We start from the raw sequence: 23,330 nt of genomic DNA on the forward strand, positions 1-23,330 counted from the left end.
GCAAACCTTTAAAAGTGCTTGTTTAAAGTGTGAAAATACATTGAATGCCCATCCGAGGAGTGATACTTCAGTCTCAGCCCAACCACCAGCCTGAACTCTGGCCTCTGGGAGCTGCACCTGCCAGTGCAAACATCAAAGCTTCTACTGTGAACTCCAACTTCAGATGCTCTGCAACCCTTTTATCTATTTTTTTCCAGGTTACAGCAGCTTGACAAGCACTGCCAGGCCACTGCCCAGCAGTTAGTGGAGTTGCTCAACAAACAGAATCAGCTCTTCAAAGAGAAGCAGCTGCTAACAGAAGAGGTGCAGTTTCTGCGAACACAGGTACTGTGCCAAAAGAAAAGAAAGTCTGAGGGGAATATTCTGCAGCTTTAGCAGAGAGATCTGCCAGCAATCTCATTTCAGCTGCTGGATTTTGTTGCTGTCATTCTTTTAAATATGGCATTACCTTATAAAAAAATAAAATAAAAATTCATGCAGTTGGATGCTCCTTGCTTGGTAGCTGAACCTGAATCTCACTTAAACCTAAACTAAATGCAGAAGGTGTATGGAAGTGACAATAGAAAAGCAGAAGTTCTTCTCAGTGACAGTTCCTAGCTTTCTTATCTGAAGATTCTTGTGTTCCTTTTTCAGAGAAAAGGGAAATCTGTTCTTTGATGTTGATAATTTCAGTTTTTTGCTGCCATTTGTTAGACTTAAGTCCTCTTATCACTTTGTAATTTTTTTTTCTCTTTACTTTTAAAGTAATTTATCTTTCCTGCTGTTCCATGACTACTCCTGGTGAGATTTTTGGGGATGTGTCATATGCAGGGCCAGGAGCTGCACTTTGATGATCCTAGTGGGTGCCTTCCAATTCAGGATATTGCATGAGTCACTCACCCAAATGTGAGATGGTGAATGTCCAGTCAGTCTTGCTCGAGCGCTAATCACTGCACTGCTGCTCTGGCAGGACTGATTCTTGCTTCCAGTGGTCCTTAGGAAGCTGTGGCTTTAATGGGCTGTTCTTGCTTTCTTTGTTTTGGCCACTGTTCCTCAGTCAGTCACTGCTTGGGGAATAAGGGAGAGAGCCACGGGGCTGGGTTTTTAATTTGGCTTTCTTTACTGTTTTTCATAAAAAGGAAAATTAACAAGCACAGAATGAGGTTTTCAGTAAAACTATCAGATAACAGAACTCTTGCATTGTGTTAGAGTAAATGCACTAATTCAACAATATCACAGTGCTTTTTCTAACTTGCAAAATAGTGATAGGGAGTTTGCCCAGAATAATTGGAGTTCTGTTAATGAGGTAGCAAAGGACATTCAATGTACGAAATTCAGTCTAGTAGCACACCTAGCAGTAAACAGAACATGAATTATCTTAGAACTTTAAAATATTTAAATCATACTATTTTGGTAGGCTTTTTACCTGCAGAATTCAGTATAAATATGGAAAATAAAATCCATACTTTAAGCCTCTAATCATGCCCATGTGTTTGGTTTTACAGGACTTCCTGTTGTAATAGGCAAACTCAGTGGTTCATGATAGTTTAAGGTTATCACAATGTAGTAACTATAGACAAATTTTAGGGCAACCACAGTGTTCTCTAAGATGGATTAAGAAGGTGGTTATTCAGAAAAAAATTACAATTTCTCTTTTATGGAAAACACTCTCAGTAATGGTCCGCAGGGATTTTATTATTGATAATCTATTTTTTATGGAAGTGAGTATGCTTTTATGAAGTTGGGCAGAAGTACAAATATCATACAAAAAAAGAAAAAATCATTCAGATATTACACTGCTATCAAGAGTTGATTGGCAAAACCTGCCTTCTTTATGTTCATTACAAGTTAATTGTGCTCCAGATGACACTTTCTGAGTTGAGAACACTCAGAAGAGAAGAAGGATATAAAAATTATTAAAAAAATAAGCCCTAAAAATCTATTTGCGGCTGTTTAAAGCAATGGTGGTTCTCTGGGAACTGAAATTCAGCCCAAAGGAGCTGCTTGGAATATCAGACAATTGTTTTAAGAAAACTGAAGAACAGTTCACCATAAATGGAAGCTCTTAACTAAAGAAAGATGCATGTAGTTAGTATAGAAATAAATATTAAAACCAAACAATTGCAGATTCAGTGTTGATCGAAGGTGAAAGTGACCTCATATTGAATTTTACTGTATTGTCCAACAGTTCTCCTTTATAATCAATTTTTTTTTTGTGAGGGGAAAGGTGAAAGAAACCAATCATTACCTAATCTTTTAAAGATGATAATATAAAATACATTAAGCTAAATATGCTGTTGTATCGTGGAACATAAGCCACTAGTAACTTCAGTTGTATATTTCAGGAAAAAAAATGGGATGCAGATCTCAAACAGGACACAGATGGAATCAAGTAAAAACCTGGATGAATAAAGAGAAATGAGCAGAAGTAGGTACTTTTTTCTATATCCTATATATACAGGTGGGGGGAGAGGAAAGGAGAGGAGGAGTGAAACTATTTGCACATGTGAGTTGAATCTGGCAAACACTTCAAGACAAAAGGAAAAAGGAAGTGTTTGAAATTATTGGTGCTTTTTGTCCTTTGTATTTTTTTTAGCACGTAAATTTTTAAGGACAAACACTCCACAGCAAAGACAGGTTTACATTACAGAATTAAAAAAAAAAGAAAATCTTAAAGATGTAAATTGAAAAGAAAGCAAGATGTACAACTCTTAGCAAGGTGGAACTTCCAAAAGATATCAAATTTTACCATAGGTACTTTTTGTTCTGGATAGTCTCTCAATTTGATTTGGAATTGGTTGGTTCTGTCACTTGCAGTATTTTCCTTCTGAGGAAGCTTGTTGTCTCTGTTTCTTCAGAAAGGCTACAATTTGTTTTGCAATAAATCATTAACAGTTGGTGTCACATTGAAAGAAACATTATCTAAATAATTGTACATGGAGCAGTCCTGGCAGATTTACAGTACTGCAACATAGTTATAGCTGTTCCTGCTGCCTTGAAAGAATTACTTAACTTTAATTTAAAAGTCCCAAATTTAAAATTGCATCATTTATTTGAATCTAGCTGACCCAGAGGAAAGAAAAAAAAAGAAAATCAACAAACACTGACAAGCCCTGAGCCTTGGTAGGATTTGTTTTCAAAAGTCAGGTTACTCCCACTGTAATTTTTACTTCTAGAGTTAGGTTTTGCTGTATGGGGGGGAAAGACAGCAAACAGAAAGAAATAAAAGAATGTCTTTAAAATCCAGCTACATTCTGGTGTCTTCAGAGTCTGTTTTTCATGGAAGACTCATTTGACACTTTGAGGAAAATTCTGGGTTTTCCCGTGAATGAAAAAGGGCATCATAAAAGAAGTACCTGATCCTGCTACAATGCTGCATTCCCTAACAGGCCACATGAGCTAAAAGGCTTTTAAAATCCTTGTTGAAGGAGTCACCAAGGCAAGTCCATAGCTTTTGAAACATCATTCTCCTTCTGAACAGTGAATTACGTGCTTTTAAAATAATGATATTAAATCTCCTATTACTGAAAGCAACTAAGTGTTATTTCAGAATAACCACCTGCCTTTGACATGATGAAGGTACTCACACTGTGAGCCGAAAAGGACCAGTATGATAATGTGGCTTGACCTTACAGAATGGGCTGTGTATCAGGCTGTTACACTAATATTTCCTAGGTGGGGCTAATACCTAATAATGGGATACAGCATAACCTATTCAGGACCACATAAAGGTAGTCAAAAGTTTAATTATGGGATGTACACATCTCCTTTTGAAAGTTTTCAGAAGACTCAAGTTCAGCATTTTTACCTTTAAAAGACTCTTATGCATTGTAACACACCCCAAGGAAGGAGGATAAGAGATATTTAGCTCCCCTCCTACATAGGTACTAACTACAGAATAAATGTGCATAGCAGAGCAAACAAACATCTAACCTGAGATTGCTGGAAACCTCAGCACTGCCCACCAGGTAGGAGTATGTCTGTGAGAGCTGGGATGCCTCTCACTTGCAGGATCTGCCCTTGGTGTCCATCAGTTTGACAGAACTCAGTGTTTGTGGCTAATCCCCTCACAGATCCCAGCTGCCAGAAGGGGTTGCTGGCCAGCTGAGCCAGAGCACAGACGGGCAGGATTTGGACCTTGAGGATTACCTCCAGCTAGGGCTGTTGTCCTCTGCTGCTGTTCTGCCTTGCCCCCAGGGATCTCATCCTACAAGCCAGCCCCTCCTGGCAGGAACCTGCACTCTCCCTGTGCCCTCTCTATGGCCAAGCCACTAAAGCTCTCTCCTCCCTTGTTACAGATGTCTCTTTCACAGTGAGTGTGTCTGTGAACAGACCACCTTTCTTCTAAAAGGAAGTTAAAATACACTCACTGGTGCCTGTGTTCCCATCCACACCCCACTTGCTCAGCAGGAGGTACTATCAGAATTACAGATGTTCTGGGGCAGTCATTTTCACTACTTCCTTATGTCAGCAGGAATTTTCAGTGAGGTCCCAGCAGTGAATGCAGCAGTGCTCCCAAGTGCCCCATTTGCTTGGTTTTTTAATTACATGTTACAGAAGGGGAGCCTTGTGTCCAGCAAACAGGTAGCTCATTCATTGCCAATGTCAAAAGTGATTCAGGATGATCCTTACACAGCCCTCAGGTTTTCCTCAGGGGACCTGAAAACTGCTTAAGTTACTGGGGAGAGAACTTTCATTTTAGTATAGTCTTAGTGCACAAAGATAGTGCCTCTGCTGGGTGTTCATAACAGCCAGTGACATTCCACAGGCAGCGTTCTTTTGTGGGGTTTTTTAAGCAGATGAAAATATTCATTTGGATGGAGTTTTAGTCAGAAGTGTGATGCAAGTTAAACTATGACAGGAGGGAATAAAGATAGACCTCTGCTTGATGTCTGAGTGCCCCGACATGACACTTCAAGTATTCAGGTCTTCAGTGTCTGGGGATCTGCAGCTGTGGGTGGCCTGTGCATCCTGTCCCGTGTCTGGTTGCTGGGCAGAAGTTCTGGGTTTTACAGCCATGCAAAGGAGGATTGAGGCACTGAAGCCACCTGAGTGCTTCCTAACCAAACAGGAAGCTAGTAGCTCCTCTCCTCTCAAAGTGTAGCTAACAGTAACAAATTAAACAATTCAAGATGTCTGTGGTTCCATTCCTGCAGACACTTCCAACTTGTAAAGCTAAGAGTACCCAACCACCCAGTTAAAACAGATGCCACTGAGGTGTGAGGAGCGAGCGTCCTGAGGAACCTGGAGAGGTCTGTTCACTGAATACCAAAGTACACGTGGGAGGAGGAGAAACTAAGACTGGAAAGGCCCTGCCCGCAGCTATCCAGTAACCAATTTGTTTACCAATTACTTGGACATGAGAGTGACAGTTGTGCCCATTTAAATAGAATGGCACCCCTTAAATGACTGCTGTAGCACCCAGGTCCATGTACACTGGGGGTACACCAAGACTCTGCCAGTGTTTGCACTTGGTTGGCGATTCAGGCCAAGCTGTAGCCAGCAAGAGACTTGCCCACTTCATCAATCAGGCTGAGGTTCTGCATCTTACAAAGTATTAACACTTGATAACTGTGGTGTAGGAAAGATCCACCACAGCAAGTGCCAGGAGATTTCTTCAGGATTTGAGTGCTTGGGGCCTTGTCTTTTTAAGCTTCTGTTTGTACTCTGACGCCGGGGGGCAGGTCACTGCACCGCAGGGTAGGTTTCCTCTGGGTGTCACTAATCAGGCACTGACAGGGAGTTTAAGCCCCAACATTTTCTGTTGCCACAGTTCACTTTTCTTCGCACTGGCTGCAGACACAACTGTACCAGCTGGTGTTGTTGCATGTATTGTTTTGGGGAGGGGGAAAGTACCATGTTACTGTTTTTAATTCTTCAATGAACTGCAACTTCATAATTTTTTTTTAAACTCAGCCTAACCACCCAAGGGGGGGGAAAGAAAAAAAACCAAACCCTTTAGTCTTCTAATGCAAAACCAGCCAAAGTAGAAAGTTTATTTTTATTTCTGAGGTCATGTACATCTCTTAAATTCAATTTTTAAAACTCCAGTGGCTTAATTCGAGGTAGCTCCCCCAGCTCCAACAGTTTGATGTCTCACTTAATTCAGTCCTTAAGTGCTACCGAGGAAGCACAAACAATAGCTATGCAAGAGCTTCAAAACTGCGAATTAGCCTTCCCACCAAAGGTTTCCTACCGGCACCCAGGCAACAGCTTCTTGTTTTGCTACAGCTGCCCACCCCAGACACACAGTGTGCACTGCACAGTAAACACTCTCTGGCACAAACCCGACGCCTTCTTCCTGGAAGGAAGAAGGGGCAGGATCTCGGACGTGCCCCAAAACAAGAGCTCAGTTATTTACTGCTAAACAGGAGCCATGTCGAAAGCTCATGGAGATCCTGTTTTTTAGAAATCAGATACCTCTTGTTCTTGGTACCTGTAAGACTTCTGAGCTTAGAAAGAGGTGAGGACAGCAGGCCCACAGGAAGTGCAGGCTTTGAAACAGCACTTGTTTACTCTGTCTTACTGCAATCTTAACCAGTTCTGTATTTCTCTTCTAAGAACTCGCCTGCAGGCTGAAGTGACACAAATGAGAAACACAAGCACTGCCACACAGACTACCCTTCTCTTCCTTTTATCTTTCAGGTCTGCTCTGCACCTGGCTGAAACTTTTCTGAGGCTCACCCAAAGACACCTCTGCAGAAAACAGGCACACTTGCTAGCTAATTTCAGCTGGTTTCTATTTGGTTTTAACTACAGAATCACAAATATTTTGAAGCCTTTACCAGCCTACCAAACTTTCTAGGATGACAGTGGAGACACTTCTGAAAAGACCAGGCTTGCTAGCCAGTTTTAACAGCTATATGTGGTGTTGACTTTAAAAACTTGTATGATTTTTATAAAATGCTTTTATCTATTTTCATAATTGAACATACATGTTTATATTATTTACAGACTGAAATATCAATAAACCTAATAGGATTCTTAGGTTCCTCATTTTGTCCTTCTGAATTCAAGGGAAAGCATGGGCAGGGGAAGGAGGGAGAAGGGGGCTGTTTGCAGGTCCTGCACAAACACACTGCCCTCCTGTTTACAAACTCAGTACCAAGAATCTACCTGGGAACTTAATTTTACAGGGTATTTGTCACTTTTACAGAAAAAGTGAGTCCCAACAACTGCTTATTCATCAGAAGAGCATAAGAATGATTTGAGAAATATTCCACATAATGAGGAAGAATTGCCATGGGTCAGGTTTCCCTTTAAAGTGTTATTGGGATAAAGCCTTTAAGAGAAAGGAACACTTGGATCATACAGATAAGCCAGGAAGCAGGTGCCTGGATCTCACCACTGAACTGGGGAAGCTGGACTTTTCCAGCAGCATATATTCAGTCGTCTCAGGGATGGGTACCACCTGAACTTGGATTCAAATTACTGAACTCAAAACATTTGGAGGATACAGTTGGCAGGCTTTTTTTCTGGTTAACTGCACACTTGTGTTTTCAAGGTTACTCTCCGAATACCAGACTGTTTCAGAAGTAATTTATCTGGACTTCTTGCAGTCTAGTGTAGGATAAGATACGCACACAAGAAACAAGTTTCTACATCTATTACCTTCAGTGTAGTTGTAAATTGCACTAGCAAAGGGGTATAAAAGGGCAAAGAACAGCTCCCCAGTGATAAAACTACTTCAGCGGGCATGAACACATAAAATGTAACAAAAATAACACACATGCAATAAGTTACTGTTGGCTGTGGAACACAATCTTTCCTTCCCTTGTATTTTAAGATTTATTAGTGGTACAGCCCTAACTTCAAAGTAATTTTTTCCTCCCTATTCAATTTCCTGCCATATTTAACTGCCAAACACATCTGATCACCTCCCTGAACTGCTTCATGGATCTGACACTGAGTATGCCAAGAATGGCCTCAGGTCTATGGTCTATGGTAACAAGAAAGCCTGATGAAGAAAGTCCCCTCTAGTCCAACCTGGAGGTTCCCATAGTAATCAGGCTGACAGTTTAAGTGCCACTACTTTTATAGATGGTTACACAGTTACGAATATACATTTAGCAACGTAGGAAACTGCAAACTTTTTAAAATTTATTTTTTATTATTCTGCAGCATAAATCTGTGTTGAAATAGGAGACAGTGCCTACGTGTGCAAACAAACTCGAGCACCCAGTCCCAACACTTCGGCTTCACTGAGACCCTGGAGCTGCTGTGCCCTGGCCCAAGGCACAGCGGGACCCTCAACCTTTCTGGACCTGCCTCACCTACCAGGTGGCTTATGGTGGCCACATGCAGGGCACCACTGCCAGCCACCTACATGCATGTACGGGTCTGATTTCAACAAATGGTCCTGAGCTGCCAGTATATAGAGCTGGAAGTAGGTTTTTCATACTCATCCCAGGCATAGGTGCAACCCATTACGTTGCTGGGAGTCTAGAAAGAATCCGTTTCCCTGCAGCAGCTATTCTACTTCAGAGCTATTAGTAATTAACAGAGACAGTGCTAGGTCTACCTATCTCATGCCCCACCTCCCTCCCCTGCTTCTACTTAAGCATGAAATGCTTAGTTTTACAACGTTTACAAGTATCAGACCAGATGATCAAATGCAGGAAACCCCAGGTCAGCAGACTGATTCCACAACACAGGATGCAGCCTGACCCTACAGTCCTGCCACTGCTGCAGCTGCATCCTGGTCACTGATGTCCTAATATCACTGAACTATGGCTGTCTGTCCCTCTGATGCTCTTTCCTATTACAAGGCAGGGGAGAAAAAAAAAAGAGGAAAAAAAAAGGAAAAAATCCTGAGACCTGGATGAAGCACCTCTATTCCTGAGAAGTGTTCATGTCAGAGAACAGCTAAAACTCAGATGACCCACTGCTTTAGGGACACTCAGCCCTCCGGATCGGCTGGTTCAAACAGCCCTGGATCAGCTCATGGGCTTCAAAGAGTCCCACTCTGTGGTGCCCTGTAAATCCCGCCTTCACTTTTTTCCCCTCTCCTTACTCAAACACATCACCCAGCTGTGGGATATGAGGCCATGAATTTTCTTAGCTGAAAATAACTTAAATCATGGGGTTTCAGATAAGAATGTAGCCCCATGGAATCATTACTTCAAAAGTGTAACCCAGATTTGCTTTTGTAAGTGACATACAGTTCGTAGAGTTAACATGAACCACCTCTATGGAAACAGCCTCGGTCCAAAGCACAAATACATCTTGCTTAGTCATAAAAACTTTTTTTTTGACAATACTGTAACTTAATTTACAAGCTGAAACTGCTCACCCAGTATTTGAAATATGTCACAGCGAGTTACAGTTATCACTAGGACTTCACAGCAAATAAAACTTGTAACTAAACATGCACAGATCATTATATATACAGTGATAAAAAAATAATGATGTACATTTTCTTGTAAGAAGAAATTAAGTAAATTCTTTGTGCATTTCAGGATTGAAACATCTAACCTATATAAAATTACTTTAAAATATGAAGTAAATATTTAACCCAAAACTTGAGAAATCTTTTGTAATCTGCAATATAGCCTTCCATTTCATTTTTTTTTTCCTCTGACACGGAATAACTTAGGAATTTTATCCTCTAAGATATTTAATAGTAATGTGCAGATATAAAAAAATACGTCCTTTGTGGCAAGCTTGAACATATATATATATATATATTTACAAACCTCCAGAACAAATTAGCATTAAAAAACACAGAAGTAGCAGATTGACATAGTGCTTTATTTAAGCTGTCTGTACGAAGGAAAATAATGTGCATCCCTATCATATACGTGTAAAAATACTAAGGATGTACAGTGTACAAAAACAGTTTCTTGTAGTTATTTCACATCCTTGTGGGTCATATACTTAAGGAAATAAACAGTTTAAGTATGACCAACAGTAATACGGTTTCTTGGGTTCATAGTCGTGTCTGCTTAATATCCTTAACCATATGACTAGATCTTGCATGGATCTAATGAAAGAACTAGCAAGGTCAAGAAATGTCACAAACTCTAAAGCTACAGGGAGGTAATTCAATTACCAATTTAGAGGTTTTTATTTAAATAAATACTTTACATTTCATGCTTGCCTGTAATGCACTACCAGGAGCAAGATAAGGAAATTCTACTGTAGACAGTACAAACAGTAGCAGCAAAGTGTGTACATTGAGGTGTAATATATAGACCCTGCAGTTAGTAAGGAAAGACCTTACTTTTGTACTCTAGGAGAAGCACATGGCCCCTGCAAGAACAGTCAGCTTTAAGAAGCCGCAAGTAAAGATGGAAAAAAAATGTAAAACAATACTGGAATAAATGTTATTTAAGCAACAGGAATGTACTGGAAGATGGATTAGTGTGGAAAGCGAAGCTGTGTGCAAAACTGCCAAAATCCAAACAGAAATTACCTATTTCCTCCGAGATGGCTGCAGTACAAGAGGGCATACTGTATGTCATGGAAGTCAGTACAAGCTGGAGTCAAAGTCTGAAATGTACTGTGCTCAAAAGGCTCGCCAAGACAACCAGACCACCACCTCCTGTCCAAATCCAGCCACGGCTGTGGAACAGCAAAAGAGCTTCAAAAGTTTCTCTCAGCACTGCTTGTCCATTTCTCTGTCATCTGTTTCTAACACTAGTAGGAGAGAATCCCCCAAGCCTGGGCAGCACAAAGTGGCTGCTGACCCTCTGTAGCATAAACCTGATCACTGATGTTTCAGAAGGCAAACAATACAATGCGAAGTGATGTCTTAAAAGGTTTTCAAATAATTCACTGACAGACACTTACTGCAAGCCACGCACTAAGTAGCTATGCAAGGGAGAGCTAACGACAGGGCATCCTCTGCCCACAAGGAGCAGCTGGCCAGAGGCAGAGCCAGGCAGTCATTAGTTAGAGGTGCCCTGTGTCAAGAAACTTATTGCTATTACAAGCTGAAAATATAGAGGAGAAAACGCAGGCATGTAACACAGATTTTGAATCACCATAGTTTCAGTCTGCAAGTACAAGTCCTTTGCAGAGAACTAATTAATGCCCGTCTGTTAAGTACTTGATTTCAGTCACTCACTCAATGTGTCAGTGTAGACACCTCTACACCATCGGTGCAGAACAGATCTGCAACGCATTTGCTGCTCTCCTCTCTCTCCACACAGGGACAACATCTACACATCTTTAGTGTTACAAGGTGACATAATGACATCCTATGCAGTTAGAATATACATCATGATATATTTCTGTTTGATTATCCATCCATCACTAAAGATAAAACACAAAATATGAAAAATTGTCTAAATTACTCTGCGTTTTTAGCTGCCTTCCTAAATGCCCATCTACCCCTTGACCATCCCAGCACATGCACTGCCAGCAGTGGGCTTCATGCTTGGGCACTCTACTTTCCCCATCAAGAGGCTAAGGCATCTGCGTAGGAACATCTCTCCTCTCGGACTCATCTCCTCACTCACACAGCGCAACCAGAATACTCTGCAATATCACAGTCTTTGCGGGAGCTAACACAATAGCTGAACGCAGAGATCCTTCAAATGATAATCCCATGGAGCTGGGGGTTCCCGGTGTCATTAGCAGGGGCGCACGCGCTCTGTCGCTGCACTGCGTAACGGCCCAACTCCTAGCACCAAAGGGTTTATTATTAAGATTATCATTGCTGAAGATCAACCCTAAAGTTTATGCACATGTTCTGTTAGACACAGATCTTCGGAAATGGAAAGACATTTCCCTATCAGTGGAGCGTTTGGCATGATGTTTTAAATTCAGTCAATCAGGTGCCACAGTTATATGTAACTTGTTGGGTTTTGGGACTCTTCTGGTTCAGGGCAAATCTTCCTTGAGAACAGCGGATCCCAGAAATTTACTAGTTTAATTATTAAAATAAAGTGCTTTTCTTGTAATCACTGTGGTCTCATTGTTCAAATGCAATTCCTTCATATAGAACAGACATTTTCTCTTGTGCTGTCAGGCTCTTACATTACATTTATCCCAAATAGAGCACAAGATGTAGCTTTTTTGTCTGTTTGTTTTTAACCCTTTGGCACATGAGATTAGAATTCCTCACATCCATTGCCAAACAGTTAAAAGACAGTATTTCATTCACAAAAATCTGATTCTAAGCAGTATGTACAATTTCAGAGCCTTGTGAAAATTTCCACATGGGAGAAAAGTGCATTATTCCCTTCAGCTTGTACAGTCCTTCCATATATTACAAAATTAACTGCTATAAGCCTGTTCTAAGATGTAGCAGCATTTGCAAACATGACACATATAAACCTTATCTCTAAAAATAAATACTAACGCTGTATAATAAAAAAAAAAAAGAAAAAAAAAGAAAAATAATATTCATAGTTATACACCTGGAGAAAAAGCTAATTCACAAACTCAAAAACGAGTAAGGCAAACACCTGTTTACCTTGGTGCACACATTTTGGTGAAAAGCAATACCATTATGCCTGTCTACATTCTTCAGCCATCAGAGGTGATGCATATCATGAAAGAGGAAAGCATGAGAAAGATGTTATCTGGTGCAAATTTTAAGACCCCTTGAACAACTTCAACTGCTGCTTTTATGCCTTCATTTCTTGCATGTATAATGTTCGATTCTCCATGATTGCACATGAACCTGGAAGTTCTAAGTGGCAGGCTGGGCGAGCCCAGCCCTTCTGCTTCTTCTGTAGTATCCAACAGTAATTAAAAAATAATATATATATATTTATATATATCAACAGATTAAGTCCTTCTTTCAAACATTTCCCAAACAAATTCCAGCCAGGTGTTAATGACAGAGACCTGCTTCAAGTAATGATATGCCTAACAGAAACCTTGCTATGTACATCACCACCCCTACATTTCCTCATTCTAGCCAGCACAAACAGATGCAAGAAAATTTTATAGCCTGGTCTGTTTTGACTAATTACAATTTTGATTCATCTTCTGGAAGAAGATAAGCTGTGCCAACATGGTTTTTGTTTGGCCTCCACTGTGAGGAAAAATAGATGACTACTTATTCACAAAGTGTACAGTGCTGAAGTCAAGTCATCTACCTTCAAAGAAACTTAGTAACTTCTTGACGTTGCTATTATACTGAGACTGTGGGCAGCAGCAACAGCAGGAGAGCGTAGTAGAGAAAATCTCATATGTCATGCAAAACCAAAATGGATTTTAGAAGGCTTGGGAAAGAAACTTGTTCAATTTGGAATGGTCTCTGAAAGTGCCCCTGCTATCAGAATAGTATCTAGTACTGGTGGTGATGTTCAGGAATCATTTTCAGTGATAAACCTAAGATGACAGTGAAGCAGCAGAACAAAAAAGTTATTCTCGTCCACTTGCAGAGTAGGAGAACTGGGGGAAATGCGGCCGCCTCTCATTGTCCATGCAGTCCATACCATCCTCGTCATCTGTGTCAAGGGAGAAGTTCAAAACAATATTATATTTGCAACAAAATTTTATTATTCACCTGATATGCAGCATATTTTTCAGGGTTCAATGCTGAAGTTAAAGGCTCAACTTAAAGTAAGACTTCAGTCATGTATGTAAACTTATGTTCATACAGCAGGATGACATTCACTGAAAGGACATCATTTCCAAAAGTCACTATTTATTGCAGGGTAGGTTGATTTGTTGGTTGGTTTTACTATGGCTATTACCTGAGAACTTCAATCACTACTACCTGTTCCAGGCTAATCAAAACATGCCAGCACATCCAGCCTCTGAAAGCACAAAAGCTGATTACTGACTGAGGCAGACAGTTTCTATTATTTCTTGACCTGACCTCAGGAAACTATAATCTTACTGTATTATACAAATATATTATATTTAAATATTCCTCAATTTCAAAAGGAGTTAAAAGGCAAAATAGTTACAAAATGAACAATTCACATAGGTTCTATGTGTTTTGAATTTCAGATCTTATTTTTAAGTAAACTATTTATTTTTACAGTACTACCAGGATCAGAGGAAACATGGACAAATTCACAAACATTTTTATTTACATAATTCCTGCAGTGCCAATGGAAACCAGGCACTAGATGTTACCTAACTCTGAGAATCTGGATGTACATTCTCATATGGATTTTTGAACAGTGTTTATTCTTAAAGACTGAGTAGGACTGAGACTGTTATTCTAATGATGTATTTATATGCAACCTTTCAGAATTATGTATCTTTTGTACCTTCATATATTCTACATACAAAAACTAGAGTTAATGCAGGTTTGAGCAATTGCTATGATTAGGCTACTTGACTTCACAGTTCTGTAACTTCTAATACAATCTTGCTTTACACTACCAATTTAAAGCAGGTTAATGTACAGAGCCTGCTTTTTTTGCTATCAGACTGATTATTGTAGACACAAGACAGAGTTTAAATAAAAATAAAGATCTAGAAAAGATCTCTGCAGTGCTGCTGGTCATTGCCCCCCACTTCATTATTCTCAGGACTGGAGTGGGGTTGCAGCCCATGCTGTGTTTCATGCCAGCGGCCAGACCTTGTCAGCAGTCCGGCAGTTCAGGTGGGTAGGTCAGTTCCCTGCACTGGCACCGATTAGGAGCTAAAGCCTCGGAGGCATGCACATGTTTTGCATTGCTTCACCCTTCAATGGAACAGCCATTCTCAGTACATAGGTGGAGTTCAGGACTTTGTGATATCAAATCAACAGACTCCAAGTTAAGCCAAATTTTAGTAAAATTTGTTCAAATATGAACAAATTCTTATCAAGGTAGATAGGAGAAGAAAGAGTTATTTTCACAGCAGAAAGACTTAAAAATCACTTAAATTATAGATTGTGAGCAACCTGGTCTAGGGGAAGGTGTCTCTGCTCATGGCAGGGGGGACTGGAACTAGATCATCTTTAAGGTCCCTTCCAACCCAAACCTCTCTACGCTTCTATGACTGTGTTCAAACACTAAAAATGCAAAATCCAGAAAATATTCTACATCTATATACAGAGAACTGCAGCTAACCACAGAATCCTAAAACACAAAAAACGAGCTATCTTTATGAAAGGGCAAGAAACCATAACTACAGCCTTTATTGCCTACTTTTATGATCCTCCTTTCTCAGCCTCCAATTTAAAATAAACAAACAAAACCCACAAATATCTCATTTAGAAAGAAGATTCATGCAAGAACTCAGCAGCAAGATTTTAACAGCGCTGGCTTGGTAAGTAACTGTTAAGCCCTGGCTTGGCTGATCAGAACATAATTCTTGTGTGTGTTACAGAAGATGACAAAAATACAAACTGTGGAGAAATTACGTTCACTCCAACAAAGAAACTCTGTGCAAGACCCAGTGCAGTGGTTACATGGATATTAACAGCTTCTCTAAGAACTCTGCTGAAGCACAGGACTTGATAGGAAATTTCATTTTCAAGTAATTGCTATCTACACAAAGAGACATCCACTGGTCTCTGACAGGTCTTTTTTTGTTTTGGTCCTCAAAGTATTTTAAGATATGCCTATCTCACTAAAGCTAGACATCTACTAGGAGCATCCACACGCTTAAAGCATGTTTCAAGCACTTTGCTGAACCGGGAGACCTTGACTGCCAACCAGTAAACATTTGAAGACAGTGTCTTCTCTTAGTTAAAATCAAACCTCCCCCAACAAGCAAACAAATGAAAACCCCAAACAAAATCGAAACAAAAAAGTCCATACCAAAAATGCCCTCAAAACTCTAGCTAGAGTGATCTAATATTCTAAGTTTTGTAATTATTCCTTCTTAAAAAGAAAACTGTTATTGAGTTACTCTTACACAGTTCCATAGGAAGATTTTTATTAGCAATAGTGAAAACAGCTTTTTCATTCAGAGAAAGTCTTACACAGTGCTTTATTATGAACATTATTGTTAAATCATTTATGCATAATTTCTGACTTACATTTTTCAGGTGGTGTTATTGTAATAGTCTGAGCTGTAAATTCTTCATCAAAATACCTGGTGTCTGTCTCAGATGTCACTTGAGGTTTGAAAGGAGGTACAAGCTGAAAGGCACCAAGAAACGAAATAAAGTTACTATACCTCAAACAAGCCCAAATTACTACCAGGAAAACAAGTTCTTCTTCCTTACACCCCTGATCAAACAAGTAGGTCTGTATAGAGCCAACTGAGTCTCTAACTTAGAGTAAGAGACAGAAGCCATTAGAGTCAATTCCAAAAATACCAGTTCAGAACCCAGTTAATAGCACAACACAGCTAAATTCCAAATATCACTCTTACATGACTTGCAGATAAATCGAGCTGCATAAAGATAATTACCTAGAAACTCTTCAGGCCAATCTAATTACCCACACAGTTGTGAGGCAAAGGCACCTCTATATACTTCCCCACAACTGGGTCATATAAACAGCTAAGGAAAAAAGGACTGCACAGAGAGAATAATAAGTGTGGTGGTTTGGCTGGGGTTTTTTTCGTTGATAAGGTCTCCATCTGAACTTACCTTCAGAAGAAATTATGTGATGTGAAAATAAATTTTACATTTTAAAAAAGGCAAGATCATGCTTAAGTGAGTTGCTGGATCTCATCCTGTCTACTGCTTTCACAGTAGAGTGTGGTATTTGCCAGCAGCAAACCACTGATATCTGCTTACAGCCCACAGGAAGGATTGCCTTGCCCCTCTCATGAACCCCTCTTGTTCTCCACCTTCTCTATTGGAAGAACTACCTATATGCCAAAGATTTTAACTGGAAGGCATATTGAGTATGGAACATCACACGGCTTGCTGCCAGTCCCAAAACGATACAGCAGTTTAGTATGTGTGATATGCAAACGTATGTGGGTGTGACACAAATGTGTGTGGGTGTGGTGCGACAATGTTTTTGTTTATACCTTGCAGTCCTTGGTGCTACCTCCTCACATGCAATTTAAAACACACACCCTGAGAACAGTGTATTGATTTTCCTTTCAATACAGCGGGTTACATTATGGGTCACTGATATTATCAGTTTGCATGTGGTTTTCACTGGTTTCATGTTCTCTCTCTCCTCAGCTCCAGAACACTAACACCAAACAATTAATTTGTTCATTTGCCCCACAGCAAAGGAAGCGGCAGAGCTGTTAAACTCCCTCCCTTCCCCAAGTTCCACGCACTACAGGCACAGATGCACATGATGTGTACATACTAAGAGACCTATTTCAGCTGATCTAAATCTTCAGTGACAGTGCAAGAAATTAGTAAGCAAACTCAAATCTACCACTTTCATATACTCAGTACAATAAAGTTCATTAATACTTTTACAAAACTAAACTCAGTTTTCCCTTACATTTTCATGAATGGAAAACAACACCAGAGGGTTTTTAAGTAAAGGTTTAGGATGTTGTAGAATAAATGCTTAAAGAGCTAACATATATGAACTCAATATCGGAAGAATCTTCCAGGTAAAAATCCAGTTACATCCAATGTTCAAATCAAAGTATTCAATTTTATTGCACAAATTCCTGAACTTTTTTTTTGTATGCGTCCAGGCTATCCCAAACAATTCTGCGCTATTAAAGCAGATTTTCAAAGTTGTATGTCACTCCAGCAATGCAGCCCCAAAATTCTAAGCACAGTTACTCCAGTGGAACATCCCAGATTGCCATCTTTTTCTCACTTTTCTGTCTCAATGAAGAATACTCAAAAAGTCCAAATCCCCCACTCTCCCCAAAAAAAAATCAAAAACCATAAACAAAACAAACAAACAAGAAAAACAACCAAAAAAAAAGCCCACACAAGATTACAGGAAGTAATGTACTCCAGTACTCCAGTCAAGGACAAGTGTCCATCACATCTTTTTAAACAGACACTTTCACAGTTCTCAGCAATAAACTCAGTATGAAAAAAATCCATGAGGTAACAGGTTTATAACAATTTACTTCCCTGATTGGGATAATTTTTACTGATGAGAAACAGAAAATGCCATTTCACAAAAAAATAAAACTTTTCATGGGAAAATAATGAAAATACAAGCTTAGGAAAAATTTTCTTGTTTCTCAAGTCAAGGACAAGAAACAATGTCTTTTCAATGGTGCAGCACACATCTCCAGCAGAACAAAGTACCCTTGTTATGATGTAAACAGAGACCTTCCATACTACAACTACTTTGTGAAGAGAAGGAGAAAACACTCACTTTGCCATCTTCAACAACTGGGATTTAGATTCAAGCAATTAATAAAAAAAATGTATAGCAAAGTAATACTGTTATATGGAGGAATGTGTGGATGTGCAACCAGAGAGGAAAAGGAAAATGCATTAGATGACAAGTTTCTTCCTCAAAACCTTACTGGCTATTTACTAGTTTACTTGGGGTTTTTTTACATTTTTGTTTTCTTAATACACTGAAACAAACAGGCCTCACTACGACTTTAAATCTCCTCCTTGATCTATCCATCTATCTGAAAAAGTAATGGTTATGGAAAGTACTTTGAAAACATTATTTTAGGAAGAGAAGCACAGTACTAAATGATTCCTAAGGAACAAAACATTACAATAATAATTTTAATCAGGTATGAAAAGTGTAATTAAAACAAAAGTTGGTGCTCCAATTCAATGCTCAGTAGAGGCTTATTAGAAAACTGTTTATCAGTAACATCCAAAAGTCAGCTGATGAAAATTTCTGTGATGACAGAAGTTCAGCTGTCTGGAGAAGTGGAACAAGTAGAACACATGAAACTCTAGGCTGTCATGAGAAAGTGGGAACCTGATGGAAATTTATGTCAATGGTGTTTTAGGATTCACCTGTCTTACCGCCACATCTTTCATATCCTGGACATAACAGAGAACTGGAAACTTCAGTGACTGCAGAAACAAACAGTCCAGCCATGTGGCTCTCTCCACAACAGCTTACACTGGTGTTTATCCAATCTGTATCCCTAAGTACACCAACCATCCCCTACAGCCTTTGGAAAAGGGGAAATAGCAGCAGGAGATCAGGAACCATAGATAAAACTCCCCAGAGAGCAGCAGGAAAGTTTCTTTTTCCATACACTTTGACTCCTTCCCTCACAGCATCACCTCCACTGGCCCAGCTGTGAGGGCAGGCAGAACTGGGGATCACTCCTTGCCATCTGTTCTACCTCATCTACACCAAACCAACTGGGGCTTGTCTTGTGGACATCTCACTTCAGACTCCTGAGCTGACACCAAAGGCACACCTCCCCTTCCCAAGTAAATTCTCTCTGACCTCTATGTAATTGTTGGGATATTCACAAGCCACACTCCCAGTTTTAACAGGAGGATCTTTAAAATAATTCACGTTAAGGAATGAGCAACTGTCATGAAGAGCTTAGGCATCACCTCCAGAACAAAATGAGAGAAAGCCTTCCCTAATGAGCTTTCAGACAAAACTGATGCAGAGTATGGTATAAATGACACGCAAATGTATGCAGAGGAACGTGGTACTTCAACACCACATTGGGAAGACTGGGCACAGAACTATTCAAGACAGATTCTGTAAGCCATGTCACCCAACACACCATGCTACAGAAACATGGCAAACATCTTTCTGAAGGGTTGTCACTCTTCTCCATTAGTTGTTAGACTTCAATTAAAAACAGAAAGTAAAATGTCCACAAATTTCAGCTGTAATGAAACTGTTAGAAGGGCAAATAAGGTGCAACTGCTGCAGAGATAAACACTTAGACTGAGACTCCAGAAGCTTCTCCATATATCCCAAGGGAGATTAAATCTGAGGTTTAATGATAAAGACTAAAATACACAATATCAACTACGACTCTGATGATCGCAACATGAAGATGCCACTCCACAGTCATCGACTTCATGTTTGGTGCCACAAGGAAATAGTATCCAGGTGCTATTGCCACAGCTATTCCCCACTTCTGACCTGAGACATCAAAAGTCTGTGAGCACCCAAAGGCACACCCAGTAACCTGCGTCCAAAAGAAGTAAGATGAGCTTTTGTTAAGCACAGTCCTCATCAGTCTGCAAGAGAATCACTCTGCCCAGTCCTGGCTGCCAAGCTTTAGTACAGGATTACTTTCTTCCTCTAGCAGCCTGTGCAAACTCAGGAACACACTCCAACCAGACAGGGAACTGCACCTCCTGACAATTTACTCTAAGGACCAGAAATACAGACTTTCTGAGTTTATGCATTACACACACACATATGCATAGATATGTATGTGTCTGTACAAATAAAGAAATAAAAGTCTAAACTCAGTGTGAGTTAAGTGACTTTAAGAGTTGATGTTAAAGACAAAAATCCAATTTCATATCCATCTGTCAAGCTGAATCTGCCCTGGCCATTTCCAAGGCTTTATGTTAGAAATGACAGCAAAAGCAGTATCAAATTCTTAGTGTCTTCATTATCTTTAGTGAATGGCATTTCCATTTGGCATCCATTGAGAGCAGTGTGTGAGAAACACCATAGTTTTTCCACAGTTCAAATCCTGGGAAAGTTGCCACCCATCTCTCAGGGAAAGGATAGGGGCAGATACGGTACCTGACTGTTACAGGTGCACAGAGATGAACAGACAGGCTTGATTCTACACCTTCAACTTTCTCACATTTACTGAACAATTACACAAATGCTGCAGTATGAGAGAAAATATATAACTCTCTTTGCCCAAAAATAATTTACCAGGAATCATTTGTCTTAGTGTTGTATAGGAAGTGTCTGAAGCTACTTCAAAGTACCTGTGACGCACTCAATCTGCCAAATTAAAAGTGTGATGCTTAGGAACATCAATCTGATCTTCTTTCTCCTTTTAATTTAAAGAGTATTATCCTTCCAAAGACATGAAAATTAATACTACTATATGAATCCCATCCACCAACAGAGTGCAGCTGAATCGTGCTGAATAGAGGGGAGAAATACCTGTCCATCCCCCTCAGACTTGACCTTCTGCTTGGGGAAAAAAGGGTAATTTGAGTTGAGCTTCAAGTCAGCCCACACTCATTCCCATAGGGACTGGTCCATTCCCATACCTGGCCCTGAGGCAGGCAGCCTGCTGTGCTACCAGAGGCTGCCAGGAGCTGGGAATACCCCATCGACCCTGCCTGTGGTGGTCCTGGGCCATGGGAGGAGGAAGAGCTGGGATTCTGGTGGTGGAAGGACACACAACACAAATCCACAACAAAACAGGCTTCAGCAGAGAGGTTTGCCCATGGACAAACTGCTTTCCAAGTGATACAAATGCTGTTATGGACAGAGAGAAAGCACAAAACCCCAGGAGTACAGCAATGTCAGTTTAAGAATTGGACACTTTATGTATATTTTCCTCCCTATAAATTCCAAGTAGCTGGGGGAGGGGTGGTAATCAACTTCCAGGTCTATCCATACAATTTAAAATATCAGTGAAAACAACAATGCAAAGATCAGAGTGGTTAGCAATTTTCTGATCTTTTTACTACTTCACCTGGCAGCAACACAAAAACAACTAACAAGGGTAATTTCTGCAGGTTTTGTTGCAGTGCAGATAATTGTACAAAAAAAGTATGACTCAAATAGCAATGGCCTATAACCAAACACTGGTAATTTTCCTATTTCCCTCCCACCCTTTCCCTTCAAAATCCGGTACACAGAAGTACCCAAATGTGCATTTAAGATCATGGTTATACTGCAGATTTTGCCAGGCCTTAACCCACGGCTTCCATAATGGGATTTCATCATCTGATGGTTTTCTGTCTTGAGGAAAAACAAAGGTAGTCAACGCTGAAGGGTAAGGAACAGCTTCTTGCAGCTGTCAGCCTTCCTGCTGGGACAGGTGCCCCCACAAGCACTGCACCTGCAGCCAAGTCAGGCAGCCCCTCCTTCACCAGTTCTGCCACTTGCCACTACTCCCCTCTCAGGAATAACAATTTAATTTGTTAGCACTCCCTCATTTGCTTCAGGAACAATCAGAGGTATTGCCACAAATCAGAAGAAGATACATATCTCAGCCCAAATTTCCATATGGTTTCTTTCTTCTTTCATCTACATTATATGCAGAAGGAACAACAGGCCTTGGTAAAAGGTCTGGACATCCTTTGCCATGGGGCTAGTTGAGTGCTTCCAGCTTCAAGCCTGAAGACATACCCAAATTTCTACCTTTTAATTAATGTCCATGTGGTTTTTGTTCTGTCAAAGACCCTAAACAGAACATCTGACAACTTAAGAATATTTCTGCAACCCAAATAAAAATATGCTAATACAATTCTTAAATGAGAAACAGAGAAATTTCAAAAAGCTTCCTGATTCCAGCTAAAAATAAAACAAATATTTTATTTAGAACTATTTGGGCTTTTGAAGTCTTCAGAGTTTGCCAAACTATTCAATTTCTCATACTCAGGCACAGAGATAAAAACTCATCAGGGCTGAGATGATCACAGGAAGAACCTGGCACAGGCAGCTCTCTTTCATATGCCCTCATAGTTTTTCTGCCAAAAATAAATACATCAGATCACAAATGCTAACTACTATACATTTTTCATTTAAAGGCAACGACCTTTCTCTGCTCCAGTGTGCCATACAATATTTTTTTATCATTTTGTATTACCAAATTAGGTTAACTAGTTAGCAGTATCAGAAAGCTAATAATTCCATTTGACCATTTGGATCCATTTGACCCAACAGAGCTACTGTCGCATGAAATAGTTTACAGATATATAATTCTGTCTCTAACCATGCCAGTAAAGTGATAACCCAGGAAGTACAGAAATACACTTCATCTCTACTAAAAATCATAAAATTAGAGGCACAGGAGCACAGCATGCATATGTACAAAACTATAGCAACTACTTGGAATACATATGATTTTTTGGTTTGCATTACTCTGAAAGTGAACCTCAGTTCTTTCATTGCTAACAGAAATGCACTCTTGAAATGCAGCCAGAAAATTACAATGTCATGGTGCACAAAACTCAGGCAAAATTACTATGAAATATTTTTACTATGCAAATAATTATATCCACTATGAACTTCATCAGGTTGAGTTAAGCTTCAAGACTGCTCAAGACTCTAACAATAAACAGAAACACAAGAAAACACAGAATAAACCTATTTGAAAATCAATGTGTTTGACACTCTGAGTTATTTTAGAATACCAAAATACCTCAAAAATATTCCTATAAGCATTCCAATAATCATGCTTAATGTAAGTTCATTAACATTGTTATACGTTTCTGGTTTATATTTCAGAGTACAGTCCTACACTCTGCATACTTCAGACCTTACAGGACTGCACATGCAGATGGAACAACTGGATATTCTAACCAGTCAGACAAATGGCTTTGTAAGGAACAAACAGGAAAAAACCTACTTTTCAATTAAACAGAAAAACACAGTGTCAGAAGTCATTTTCATATGTTATTTTTTCATACAGAACACACTGTGTGCCAATACTGCACGAAAGCAATTCCTATGACTGTTGAA

The 23,330-nt window shown here is 39.8% G+C and overlaps 2 protein-coding genes across 6 annotated transcripts in view; one reads left to right on the forward strand and one right to left on the reverse strand.

The window, feature by feature from the left end:
- SDCCAG8 (SHH signaling and ciliogenesis regulator SDCCAG8) overlaps window positions 1-6,970 on the forward strand; it is a 107,294-nt gene extending 100,324 nt beyond the window's left edge. For all 3 annotated transcript variants that reach the window (XM_071574957.1, XM_071574948.1, XM_071574964.1), the window contains 3 exons: window positions 198-324; window positions 2,325-2,407; window positions 6,625-6,970. In XM_071574957.1, the coding sequence (XP_071431058.1) occupies window positions 198-324; window positions 2,325-2,375 (178 nt within the window). In that variant the 3' untranslated portion in view covers window positions 2,376-2,407; window positions 6,625-6,970. The remainder of the gene's footprint in view (window positions 1-197; window positions 325-2,324; window positions 2,408-6,624) is intronic.
- Window positions 6,971-9,708: 2,738 nt separating this feature from the next.
- Window positions 9,709-23,330, reverse strand: part of AKT3 (AKT serine/threonine kinase 3) — a 151,762-nt gene continuing 138,140 nt past the window's right edge. For all 3 annotated transcript variants that reach the window (XM_071574985.1, XM_071574976.1, XM_071574994.1), the window contains exons 13-14: window positions 15,863-15,965; window positions 9,709-13,385 (exon numbers count right to left, since the gene is read on the reverse strand). In XM_071574985.1, coding sequence (XP_071431086.1) covers window positions 13,300-13,385; window positions 15,863-15,965 — 189 coding nt within the window. In that variant the 3' untranslated portion in view covers window positions 9,709-13,299. The remainder of the gene's footprint in view (window positions 13,386-15,862; window positions 15,966-23,330) is intronic.

Source organism: Pithys albifrons, chromosome 2, assembly GCF_047495875.1.
Source record: "Pithys albifrons albifrons isolate INPA30051 chromosome 2, PitAlb_v1, whole genome shotgun sequence".
NCBI lineage: Eukaryota > Metazoa > Chordata > Aves > Passeriformes > Thamnophilidae > Pithys > Pithys albifrons.